At 45.0% G+C, this 12227-nt stretch overlaps 2 protein-coding genes and 1 long non-coding RNA gene across 5 annotated transcripts; 1 reads left to right on the top strand and 2 right to left on the bottom strand.

Annotated features, from left to right (window-relative positions):
* Positions 1 to 576: 576 nt before the first annotated feature.
* lmod2b (leiomodin 2 (cardiac) b) lies at positions 577 to 4991 on the bottom strand. 2 transcript variants are annotated; one of them, XM_052056173.1, is made up of 6 exons: positions 4580 to 4991; positions 3594 to 4001; positions 2876 to 3136; positions 2593 to 2802; positions 1633 to 2079; positions 577 to 834 (listed from the first exon to the last, which is right to left on the bottom strand). In XM_052056173.1, exons 1-6 carry the CDS (start codon positions 4853 to 4855, stop codon positions 808 to 810), a joined length of 1629 nt encoding a protein of 542 aa, XP_051912133.1. In that variant the 5' UTR covers positions 4856 to 4991; the 3' UTR covers positions 577 to 807. The 2 variants fall into 2 exon arrangements, with proteins under 2 accessions (XP_051912133.1, XP_051912134.1); XM_052056174.1 differs by having other exon boundaries at positions 3594 to 3893; positions 4580 to 4990.
* A 1464-nt stretch (positions 4992 to 6455) lies between these two features.
* Positions 6456 to 10809, top strand: LOC127594195 (uncharacterized). 2 transcript variants are annotated; one of them, XM_052056232.1, is made up of 7 exons: positions 6456 to 6758; positions 7116 to 7223; positions 7316 to 7372; positions 7463 to 7621; positions 7687 to 7846; positions 8737 to 8837; positions 9237 to 10809. In XM_052056232.1, the coding sequence occupies exons 1-7, from the start codon at positions 6747 to 6749 to the stop codon at positions 9393 to 9395; spliced, it is 756 nt and encodes a 251-aa protein (XP_051912192.1). In that variant the 5' UTR covers positions 6456 to 6746; the 3' UTR covers positions 9396 to 10809. The 2 variants fall into 2 exon arrangements, with proteins under 2 accessions (XP_051912192.1, XP_051912193.1); XM_052056233.1 differs by lacking the exon at positions 6456 to 6758 and adding an exon at positions 6999 to 7038 and having other exon boundaries at positions 7316 to 7376.
* On the bottom strand, positions 6731 to 7237 carry LOC127594241 (uncharacterized). The gene is made up of 3 exons (XR_007960646.1): positions 7092 to 7237; positions 6935 to 6984; positions 6731 to 6881 (listed from the first exon to the last, which is right to left on the bottom strand). It is a non-coding gene; the product is annotated as an uncharacterized LOC127594241 (long non-coding RNA).
* Positions 10810 to 12227: the final 1418 nt, after the last annotated feature.

A 12227-nucleotide genomic window follows, 5' to 3' on the forward strand; every position in this document is an offset into this window, starting at 1 on the left:
AGATGTTCAGATTTAGTAACTTCAGAGGAATGTAGTATCTTCTGACAGATATTGCGCCATGAACCGTTTTCGTTGTGTAGCTCGGAGTAACTGTTGTTTAATTCTGTTGGACAGCACAAATGCGTTCTGATTTTCCACAGGGGGGGTGGGGGGGTCACTGACCGCATGAACAAGCAGGATGTCTCCACATTTTTGCAGAAGATCTCACTGAAAGGGTTCCTTGGGCGGATTGTTCGGCCATGAAGTTATCTTCTTAGGCATGCTTAGGCCTTGGAATGCGTGCGCGCCCAAGGGAATGATATTGAGTACACGTGTTGTCACAAGTCGAAAAAGTATCGAATAGAAGGCGCAGATTGCTGTCAAGTGGGCTGGCGGCAAAGTTAATACAGTCGTTGGCAATGGCAAATAAAATTCTCAAAAACGATTTTCTACATGCTGAGGGCACCAACTAAACGCATCGATCTGTTAACTGAGCATCATCCATAACCGTCATTATTAAAAAAAATCCACAGAATTTCCCCATTAGGATTCTTCATAATAACTTGACCCCCCCCCCACCAAAAAAAATGACAATCAAAAACAAATCTGTATTTAGAAATGAACACGTCATTCATTCAAACATAGCACGTCGTATTTACAAGTTTACAAGAAGAAAAAAAAATTGTAAGTAAACAACTTGAGGTTTCAAAAATAAAATTACAAAAACAAATCATATTGGTGTCAGTGCAACAAAAAAAAATCCTTTTTTAATTGCTGTTGATCTTCGGGTAATCCCAGCTAGTTCCCACGTTATCTTCCTCTTCTCTATTATCGTAGATGCAATGGAAGTTCAACCTGTTAAAAAAAAATAAATGAATATTTTACATAGAAACAAACTGTAGCGTGAAGAATGTGTTTGTGTTGTTGCTACGTCTGCCTTTATCTAACCTCCGCCGAACACTTGCTATCAATAGCAGCATTAAGTGAAGGAATTTTCCGGCTGGAAGCAGAGCTGACTTTTATTTTTCCACTCTGACAAGCCACGAGGTAGCCAAACACTTGTTTCCATTGAAAAGTGTGACAATTATTTTAGTGGCAAACATTAATTTGACATGGGGAAGGAATGTTTCTTTCATTTGGGAATATGTTTGTGGCGAACAAGAAAACTTTGTTTTTTTACGCATTATTATTTCATTATTATTATTATTATTATTTTGGTCCGTAGCTCGGTTTATGACGATTATCAACATCAATAAAAACAGTTGGCTTTGACATTGTCTTTGACAGGACGCTAGCTTAGCGCTAACACGGAGTGGAAAACATGGTAGAGAGGCTAACAAAGCTAGCATCGGTGTTGCGGTGAGTGTAAATGTTTCAACGTAGTTAGGTACTTGAGCAACGCATGCGGACAGAGTAATACTCATGGGCATATATTCTTTATCCTCTGCGCGACTACAAAAACAAATGCGGTCGGTGTTTTTTGTGGAGCTGGGATGGTTTCGTTTCCATTTATTTGAATGAAGAGAGTGTCATTGTGTCTTTATTATTATTATTTAGTTACTTATTTTTTATTATTTGCCGTTAGCTTAATGCTAGTCCCAAAAAAAAAAAAAATCGACTTTGTCCAAATAAGGTAATGAGTGTTTTCCTCACCTTCCTCAGGTTCCGGATGCTGCTGTTCCGGATGGAGTCCATCAGCTGATCGTGGGCCGACCTCATCGGCGTGGACGGCCTGCTGCTCTCTTCCCCCCGTCTTTCCACCGCCACGGGCCTCAACGCGTTCTTCAGCTCCTTGAGGATGCTGGTGGTCTCGTCCTTGGCCTTGACCTTCTTGCCCTTCTTCCCTTTGCCCTTTACCTTCTTGCTGCTGGCCTCGTGGGATTTGATCACCTCAGCGATGGTCCGGGTGGGCTTCTTCTTCTCCTGGCGAGAGGGAAGCAGCGGCGGAGGAGGGGGAGGTGGCGGCGGCGGAGGAGGAGGAGGTGGTGGTGGCGGAGGTGCTGGTGGTGCCGGAGGTGTCTGCTTCTTAGCCAAGTTGCTCCGTGGGACTTTGGGGGAGGACCAAGGGGAGGATCGAGGTGAGCTGCAGGGTGTTGCTCTCTAGAAACGGGAATGGCGGGCATGTCAGTCTTGTTTTCAATTCCGGAAGCTATCTGCCGTGATTTGCTGAAAATGTTCACATGGCGCCAAAGTACTGCTTTTATAGAAGCTAATCCTCTGGCATCATCAATAAGTTAAGATTTTTAGCTGATCAGCTTGTGCCAAAGAACTATGTTGAATGTGATGGGAGGAGCTTCTATCAGGCCAAAACACTGTTTAATAGCAAAGTAGTGCTGTGGCACCTTTTTTGTGCATGGAGAGGCACAAAAAAATAATCAGGGTGGAGCAAAATTTACAGTTCTTTTTTTTAAGTCATTTTTTTAGCTTTAATATCGCATAAAACTTAGCTGTTATTTATTATTATTATTATTATTACTATTATTACTATTATTACTATTATTTATATTAGCTAAATGTTTACATTTTCAAATGATCACCTCGGCAACATGCCCCAGGAAATCACAATGTCCCATCACCGAGCTATTATTAGCATCAGACAGAATGTTGCGTTACCAGCGCCGCGGTCCGTGGATTGGCGGCTCCTTCCGGCGCCCCCTGTTGTTGCTGTTGCCTCTGCTCCTGCAGTCGCTTCTGCCTCTGACGGTCCTGGTTTCTGGTCAGGATGCCCGTCATGCTCATTCTGGGTCCGGGCAGGTTAAACTGGTAGCCCAGCTTGATCAAGGTGTGGTTCTCTCGAAGTATCTTCACCATCTCCATCTCTACCTGAAGTCAAGCAACCAACGTTGCGATGTCAAAGGTCGCAGTTGATGTTAGTGCGGCGAGTCCGGTTACCAACCTGCCCTCCGCAGATGTGCCTCTGGTTATGAAACCGGAGCTCGGTCAGGGTGCTGTTCCATGGCATGGCTTGGACCAGCGCCAGGACCCCCTTGCCGCTCACGTAGTTGGACTCGATGTTGAGGCTGACGATGGACGAGTTCTCCCGCAGCATCTTGGCGACGGCCACAGCCACCGGGTCGTCTGCGTGGGTATTGGCGAGGCTGAAGACCCGCACGTGCGTGTTGGATCTCAGGGCTTCGGCGAATCGGATTAGGGTCTCCTAAGAAAGCAATTCAGCTGTTTTGAAATTGTAAGGTATCGGTATGGGGCTGATACCGGTCCTTATTTTAAGGGTATTGCATAATCCTGATACCGGCTGATATCAGCAACCGATACTTAAGACAAAAACTATCCCGCTCCTTGGCAGTCATTGCTCCTAGACTGCAGCAGTTAACAAATGAGCGTTCTATTTTTATTTATGTAATCGTGTTAAATTTAATTTTTATATATCAAAAATACTAGCGGTATCGGTACTTGGTATCAGTGAGTACTCAAAGTTCTTCCGTTTGTTTGTGTCGTTGTTGTCATTTGATTGATGACGAACTGACTTACTTTTGGTAAACATTTTTTTTGACAGTCAGAGAAACATTTTTCAAATAAAATCGCAACCTATTGTGTATTGAAATGGTCAAAATATCACCAAAACATGATTACGTACTTTTGCGCAGTTTTTGTACCTGCGAGATGTCGTCAATGTTATTCAAGTTGACTTCTGTGAGCTCGGGGTCGTCACTCAGAGCCCGCTGCAGGGCCTCGTCCACCACGGTGGGATTCCCGCTGGTGTTCGGGTCTGGAGGGGGAGGGGGAGGAGTCAATGGGACAGGCTCCGCCCGCTGGGGCTTCAGCTGCTGCGGCGTGACGATCGGCGGCGGCGACGGCGCGACGGGCTCGACGTGAGCGTTTTCTTCTTCGTCGTCCTCCTCTGTTACGACTTCTTCCTCCTCCTCCTCCTCCTCGCTCTCCTCATCTTCTTCATCCTCCTCTTCTTCCTCCTCCATTTGATTTTTCAGCTCTTTCTCGCTTTCGTCGTCCTTCTCGTCCTCGGATTCGCTGTTTCTGTCTGTCACGCCCTCGTCTTCTTCATCCTACATCGATACACACATTTATTATTTTAAATGCCTCTATTGATCGCAACTTAGGTGGAGAAGTGAACTGGCAGTAAAACAGGCCAAAATCCAGATGGTACAAATGGAGAATTTTTTTACATTTAATTCAGAACTGTGATTCAAATTTGTATAACCAATGTTGTTCATAATTTCAAACAGATACGTTATATGCATTTTGTTTTGTCATTGGTCAAAGGAGCAGTTACGATCGAGGCCTACTAATTTTGCCTAGCAACAAGTACCCGGACAAATTCGATAATACGAGTTTTATACGTAGACTAAATTTTGATTTGAGGCAATTAAAGTTATTTTGGTAAAGCGTTGTGAACCGTACGCTCTTCGTTGGACTTTTATCAACTTGTCTCTTGGAATGCAAGAGGAAATCCAGCGGTAGTCTAGCGGTGTCCGTTACACGGTCCTCTTATAGAACTTTTCCACACAGCTCTTGAATTGTATCTGATGAGATTGTCCCAGCACAGATTCCAAAACCGTAAGGCAGACATTGTTGCCAAGACAATCGTAAACGGACAAAATTTCAGTCATTCTCACAAACTGACCGTTTTAGGGCTCGCTCCTCCAATTTCCTTTTCCAGGATTTTCTGAGTCTCGGCCTCCCAATATTTCATGAGGGCCTCTCTACTGAAGGTCCCCGTCGGGGTCTTGTCAGTCTGGTCCTTCTGTCGTAGCCCGATGGGCACGTTGGCGTCGGGGTCGATATCCACCAGCTCCTTCTCCAGCTCGGCCAGCTCTTCGGGACTGAGCGACGCCAGGAGCTCATCCTCGTCCACGTCTTCATACTTGCTCAGCTCCCGGCGGTATCCGAAATAACTCATGGGGGATCGGTACAAAACGCTCACATTCAAAAGGCAAACTCAAAAAGGTTCACCAGCCCAAACCCGATCTCAGCCTGGTGCTATGCGTCCGTGTCGCTGACTCGTCTAATCTCCGCCAGCTGCCGCTCCGGCCTTAAGAGTGGGATCAGAGGTGTGCGTTGCAAAAGTAGAGGCCCCTTATGATGCGCCGTCTTATTTTTGGGAGGCCTGGCTCTCAAAAGGGGACTGAGCCACGAAAAGCATGTGAGCTCAGCGGCTGCGGCAGCCTGTCATCGGCGCGGCGTGTCACCGATGCCTGAGTGGCTTTGTTCATAGCCAAGAACGGAACACGCAACGGCACGCAAATGCAGACACGGTATCACAGAAAGTTGGCATGTCCATCGACGACTCTTGGCGTCTTCTCCTGGTTATCCCAATTACAGCCACTAGTGGGCATACTTCCATGAAATATGCTAAGATATATATATATACTGTATATACTGTGTGTGTATATATATATATATATATATATATATATATATATATATATATATATATATATATATATATATATATATATATAGGAGAGAGGGGGGGGGGGAGCAGGGCCAAACAAACAGAATACTGTGACCAGTCTTAAACCAAGCTTAACCAAACATTAACGCAACTGATTAATTTAATAGGACGCAGGGGACGGAAAATCGTCTGGATTTACCACACAAATTGCAGTTCATCAAAGAGTATTTGATTTCTGAAAGTATAACGAGAAGCATGCTTATGTGCGGGACACAAATATGAGGTTACTATAGTTGATTGTCTCGAAAAATTCTGACCTTTGAAAGAGAAGAGCGATCCGTTTGGATTCGGTAGGGGGGGCGTGCAAATGCAAAATATGCGATGTTGCCGGAAGCTCGGGATAAAATTAGGCACGGCATTTTCAAACCATCTTTGATTCAAATCGGGTCCATGTTTTCGGAAAGACGATCATTTCACGCACGCATTTTGTGCGCGGTTCGCCTTAAATGAACTCGGTGATAATATCACTATTTGACGGCTATCGACCGACGTGCAATGTAGTGTAAGTTGAGGGGTTCGTTGTTTTTAGCAGACAGGTCTACTTTACGAACGGCAAAAGTAGAGATGAAATCATTTAAATGCAGTTTTATTCAAAGGGGAAAAAAGACACAATCAAGATCACACAACTCTGCTCGTAACGAAAATCACTTCCTGTTTCTCTTTCTTCAACAGCCAATCAGAACCCACCAACATAAAAACACGTCGAAGCAATTATTAAACAACAAAATATAATTTTAAATTATATTCTCTTCTTATTTAGGTATTCTTAACATGAAATATGATGCTTAAACATAAAATGATAATTATTAATAATATAACGTAAACTTACAGCGGTATGAAGTTAGCGTGTCGTGTTTTGCAATATGCTTCTCTGTCTGTGCGATACTTTTGCGCATATATGATGAAGTAGCACAGACTGGTTGAATATCAAAGCCGTTCATTTAACATTCACGAACGAGCAGATGTCAGGGGATAACTCCCCGCTGGCATCTTCCAAATGGAAAATACACCCCGTGCCGGTATCGAGCCGATCGCCTCGCGGTCCGCTGACGAACCGGAGTGATCCGTGGGAGAAGTCTCAGATGTGGTCAGCGTGTGACACAGTGACTCAGCCTGTAGGCGGCCTCTCCAAGCCTTCAAAAACACTCCGCCAGTCTGTGTTTGGAGGCAGGCAGACGACTGGCCCATCCTCAAGTTTCACTGCTTGTACCTCACACACACACACACACGCACACACACGCGCGCGCGTGGGGGCTCGCAGTTCCCTCCAGTTTTTTGGATTATAAAGACGCACTTCCATGCAGCGGATCAAGTCAGCTTTGCATTTGTGCTCCATATGAGGGAGAAAGTAAGCCCGGCTTCTTCTCTGTCCGTTTTGTCTGATTCGTCACGCGTTTGCGTGGATCTTCGAATTGTATTTCGTTAGGGGTACACGCGTGGAGCGTTGCGCCCTGTTGTTTGAAAATGATATCTCTTAAGAACAGTCTTTTTTTCTTGGGGGGGGGGTGTAAATGAAAAGATGACATTTGGTTCCAGTCTTGTTGTTGACAAAGGCAGATGAGCTTGTGTTAAGCCTGCAGGGAGACAATATTGACCTTATTGCATGTTGAATTTCGTCATTGCGCCAGGTACAAACTCCGTGCCTTGTCGCTTGAATAATCGTTGATCAGACCGCGCGTACCTGACAAATCGGACTTCTTTGCAGATCTTCAAGGCACCTTGTCTCCTCTTGAGTCTGTTGACAAGTTGGAATCTGTGCTGTGGAAAACTCGGACCCCCAATAACTGATGATGTGAGCAAGCTGTCGCTGCTGGTGAGCTTTATTTTTTTCCTCTCACACACACACACGCACACAAATGTTAGTTTCTGTTAGATTTGTGCACTGAATTGTGACGTCTCCTTTAGAAGCACAACATCCCTTCCGATTATGAGATTCCTGTTTATTACATTCCCAAAGAAGTGGTATGTACGTGACGAATAATTTCTGCATGACCCAGCCAGCGGCTCGAATGTTTTTTATATTCTTCCCTGTCAATGTTTTTTTTTTCTTAGTCTGGTGAGTGTTGGGTGGTATTAAACGTCTACCCATTGGAGCAAAGTCTTCGCAACCTGGCCGACATGTTTGGCGCCGTCTCCTCCAACAGGGAAAACATCCTGGTCTTCGTCACCATGCTGAAGAGCCTGCGCTTCACGTTTGACAACCAGGAATTGGTTAGGCGTCGCCGTTCTATTCGTCCGTGTGCGTACGGTGAATTAATCGAGACGTTGCCGCGCAGGAAACGGCGATGCAAGTCTTTCAGTGTCACTACAAGGAAGGGAGCTTGAAGAATGAGCTCTATTTCGACTACATCGAGGAGATCCTCAACGCCGCCGGTAAAGGAGCATCCAGCTTCTCCTGCAAGCCGCCGCCTTGTCTCAATACGGCAAACGGACCAGGTAATTAATGAGGGTCTTTTTCGTCAGCTTTATTGATTCCCCCCCTTCGTCACACAAGTCTCTGAAATGGCATCGCGAGCCCATAATTAACAAAAATCAACAGGAGGTGGAGAAGAGAAGTGGCAATAAAACAGGCCAAAATCCAGCGTCTCTGAAATGGCATCGCAAGCCCATAATCAACAAAAATCAACAGGAGGTGGAGAAGAGAAGTGGCAATAAAACAGGCCAAAATGCAGGGTCTCTGAAATGGCATCGCAAGCCCATAATCAACAAAAATCAACAGGAGGTGGAGAAGAGAAGAGGCAATAAAACAGGCCAAAATCCAGGGTCTCTGAAATAGCATCGCGAGCCCATAATTCACAAAAATCAACAGGAGGTGGAGAAGAGAAGTGGGAATAAAACAGGCCAAAATCCAGGGGCAAGAATCTCCCATGCATGTTTTGGGGGGGGGGTTTGGCATGTGGGAGGAAGCTGGTGTACTCAGAGAAAACCCACGGAAGCAAATGCATGATTTTTACCAATATGGATTTTATATTTAATACAGAACAGTGACTCAAACGATGTGTATAAACAAACTCGTCCATTATTGTAATAATTTTGGAATAGATTAGGTAGAGTCCGGTCCTAATTTGACATTCAAATGCATTTTTTTCCACTGGCCAATGGGGCATCGACGATTGAGCCTTACAAATTCTGCCTAGCAACAATCGAACAAGCGAATTACCTCTTGATGTGCATGCTAACTGTTTAATTTTTTTTTTAAATCTAGATTGAATAATTATCCTAAAAGCACAAACGGATGTTTTATGATCAAGGGGATTGCGCAGTCTCTGATTTCTGATTTCTTGCGAATATTTTCCAATGGCATGATGATGTGTCCTTCTCGGCAGGGGGTCAAATCGGAGGTCGCGATTACAGATGGTGGAAAAGAACGCCGCTGCTGTTGGTGATCGTTCCGGTCATGGCTTGCGTCGTTCTCATCGTATGGCGGGTGAGTGGATTCAAATTAAAAAAATGCTCGGCTCTGTCGTTTTGACTCTCGTGACTGCCGTGCCCCACGGCAAGGTTTGTACGATCTCAGGGCTGTGGTATCGGAACATATTAACATTATGTAAACAATATAATCGCCTCGCAAACACTTATGAAAAAGGCGTCCACGCTGAAACAGGACTATTTTGTTTGTTTTTTTTCTTAAAAATAAAAATAAAAATCCCATTATGAAATTTCCAATGGCCATTCCAATAAAGCTGAAATGATGACATACTCTTGATTTAGCGAGCACTTCCTGAAAAGGAAATTCCTGTTAACAATCGTTCATTGAATATTGATCGGTGCTTTGAGGTTCCCCTATTAGCCGCCTAGCGATGATACTAAACGGCATTTTCTTCAGGTCACATCAACGAGACATTCGCCGGCGCGCCCCGCCGAGGAGATCGAAATGTCACCCGCCGACTCCGTCCTCAGCGTGTCCGTTTCCGTCCCGCTTCAAAAGCCCGACGATGCTCTCGCGGAGGAGGACGCGCTTGCCGGTCATCGTGACAGCAGGTGAAGGATAAAGATGAAAGGATGGGAGAAGCTCCGTTGACTCATTCTGCCCCAGATGTTGCGTATTCGTCAAGGCGGCGCCAAGCTGCTGCGAAGACGAGCGTGCGGTTAATCAAGACGCAGAATTCTCTTGGGACACTTCTTGTACAAATCGTAGATGGACTCTTCTGACATTAAGAGCAATGCGAAAACTGAGGCCGGAGTGTAAGATGTGGATTCAGCTTTCAATCCGAAAATCTACAATGCCTATGAAACATAACTGAAAAAAAATGGAGAAGAACTCTGGACTGGATATTCTTCTGGAGGAATGGACCGACAGATTTGGAAATCGGGTGTCCTGTTGGCAGAGATGGGAATGCGAGTCATTGCGGCTTGGACTCGATTCACTGTTTTGACGTGTGACTTAACTCGACAAAAACTGAAAGACTCGAGACTGGACTGAAGAGACGATGAGGTGACAAACAGGTCGAATAAATTGGGGAATAATAAGGTTATGCGACTTGACTGGAGACAAACTGTAACTTGATTTGACTTTTGCGAAGCAAAACGATTTGGGGCTATGAAGGTTGAAACGATTAGTCGACTAGTCGAGTTCTCCGCATCGGCGTTCCAATCTCGAAGTCAACAAATCACTAATCTTGAGACAAACTGTGTTTCGCAAGGCAAAAAAAAAGGGCACTATCGGGGTTGAAATGATTAGTCGACTAGTCGACATCTACGCGTCGACAAATCACTAATCTTGAGACAAACTGTCACTTGATTTGACTTTTGCAAGGCAAAGAAAATAATTTTGGACCATCGGGTTTGAAACGATTAGTCGACTAGTCGACTACGCGTCGACAAATCACTAATCTTGAGACAAACTGTCACTTGATTTGACTTTTGCAAGGCAAACAAAAATATCTGGGACTATCGGGTTTGAAACGATTAGTCGACTAGTGGAGTTCTCCGCATCGGCGTTCCAATCTTGAAGTCAACAAATCACTAATCTTGAGACAAACTGGGTTTCGCAAGGCAAAAAAAAGGGCACTATTGGGATTGAAACGATTAGTCGACTAGTCGACATCTACGCGTTTACAAATTACTAATCTTGAGACAAACTGTCACTTGATTTTACTTTTGCAAGGCAAACAAAAAAATCTGGGACTATCGGGTTTGAAACTATTAGTCGACTAGTGGAGTTCTCCGCATCGGCGTTCCAATCTTGAAGTCAACAAATCACTAATCTTGAGACAAACTGGGTTTCGCAAGGCAAAAAAAAAGGGCACTATTGGGATTGAAACGATTAGTCGACTAGTCGACATCTACGCGTTTACAAATGACTAATCTTGAGACAAACTGTCACTTGATTTTACTTTTGCAAGGCAAAAAAAAAAATCTGGGACTTTTGGGTTTGAAACGATTAGTCGACTAGTGGAGTTCTCCGCATCGGCGTTCCAATCTTGAAGTCAACAAATCACTAATCTTGAGACAAGCTGGGTTTCGCAAGGCAAAAAAAAAAAAAGGGCACTATCGGGGTTGAAACGACTAGTCGACTAGTCGACATCTACGTGTTGACAAATCACTAATCTTGAGACAAACTGTCACTTGATTTTACTTTTGCAAGGCAAAAAAAATAATTTTGGACTATCGGGTTTGAAACGATTAGTCGACTAGTCGACATCTACGCGTCAACAAATCACTAATCTTGATTCGTACAATATCAATGAAGTCGTGCATTGTTTGACTTCAGCACGCTATAGTCGACTAGCATTTTTGTTGTTGTCATTGAACCCCCGCTGACGACTTGCTTCAGATATCAATAATGTCATCGACTAATCGACTCGACTTTCAGCACGCGATAGTCGACCACGAAAGAATATTAGTCCTTCAACCCCGACGTCGGACTTGCTCGAGATTTCAACCACGTCGTCAATGAATCGATATCATGTCCCGATATGGTGTTGAATATTATAGCCATTGGATTGTCATGTTTTTTTCTTCATGCCTTCTTAGCCTATGAACACATCGAGAGTGATGCCGCCGGGCCGGTCGCGCACTTGTTGACATTGCGATGATCGGTCACAGATGGCAAAGCCGCCGCTCGCAAACAACATCGCGCCCGCGGTTCAACAAGGGTCCGACTTTGTGTATCAAAGCTCCGAGCAGATGGCAAAGATAGCCACGGCCAGACTGGCCGTGAATCCTTCCATTGTGTCCCCCCTCTCCACCCGTGATGTATCGCCGCTTCTTCTTCTTCTTCTCTGCCGCAGTAAAGAGGACTGGACTTTCTAATGCCTCATTCACTGAGTCAAGCTCGTTTGGGTCATGAGAAGATGACTGTGTGGAGAGAGGGTGCGTCACACACACACACACACACACAGAAAGGGAAGACAGGAGCGTCGAAGAGATACGGATGGACGGACGGACAGGCGGATGAGCTCAGCGAGGAGCATAAGAGGGACGCTTGTTCTCGCCCCACAAAAGACGTGGCCGTAGGCTGGAGGAAATGCCACTTACCAACACGACCGATGTCGGCGGAGTGCGATGAATCAACGGGCCAGGAATCTCTGCCGACCGCACGCAACTGCGGAACGGTGGTAAATATTCCAATAATAGTTTTTCAGTACGCCAACGATTGCGTTCCAAGGAACCGCTTCATTAAAATTTACAAAAGTGCAAATAGCTAAAACAATTGAGACACAACAACCCCCCCCCCCGTTCCCGGACCCCCCTAAAAAAGGGCCAGCTGTTGGATACAAATTACATCCTGCCAAATGTGAAAATATTAGAAACAGATCCGTTTGAGTCAGTGCAGCGCTAAACCACTGCACCACTTCAACCACAATAATGAAAT

This window comes from Hippocampus zosterae, chromosome 21 (genome assembly GCF_025434085.1).
Source record: "Hippocampus zosterae strain Florida chromosome 21, ASM2543408v3, whole genome shotgun sequence".
Taxonomy (NCBI): domain Eukaryota; kingdom Metazoa; phylum Chordata; class Actinopteri; order Syngnathiformes; family Syngnathidae; genus Hippocampus; species Hippocampus zosterae.

Coding starts and splice junctions, on each gene's coding strand:
- LOC127594195 (XM_052056232.1), top strand. Junction 7,224..7,315: donor TGAGCAAGCTGTCGCTGCTG/GTGAGCTTTATT, acceptor CGTCTCCTTTAG/AAGCACAACATCCCTTCCGA. Junction 7,622..7,686: donor CGTTTGACAACCAGGAATTG/GTTAGGCGTCGC, acceptor GTTGCCGCGCAG/GAAACGGCGATGCAAGTCTT.
- lmod2b (XM_052056173.1), bottom strand. CDS start 4,855: ATGAGTTATTTCGGATACCGCCGGGAGCTGAGCAAGTATGAAGACGTG. Junction 3,137..3,593: donor ACATTGACGACATCTCGCAG/GTACAAAAACTG, acceptor TTGCTTTCTTAG/GAGACCCTAATCCGATTCGC. Junction 2,080..2,592: donor ATCCACGGACCGCGGCGCTG/GTAACGCAACAT, acceptor TCCCGTTTCTAG/AGAGCAACACCCTGCAGCTC.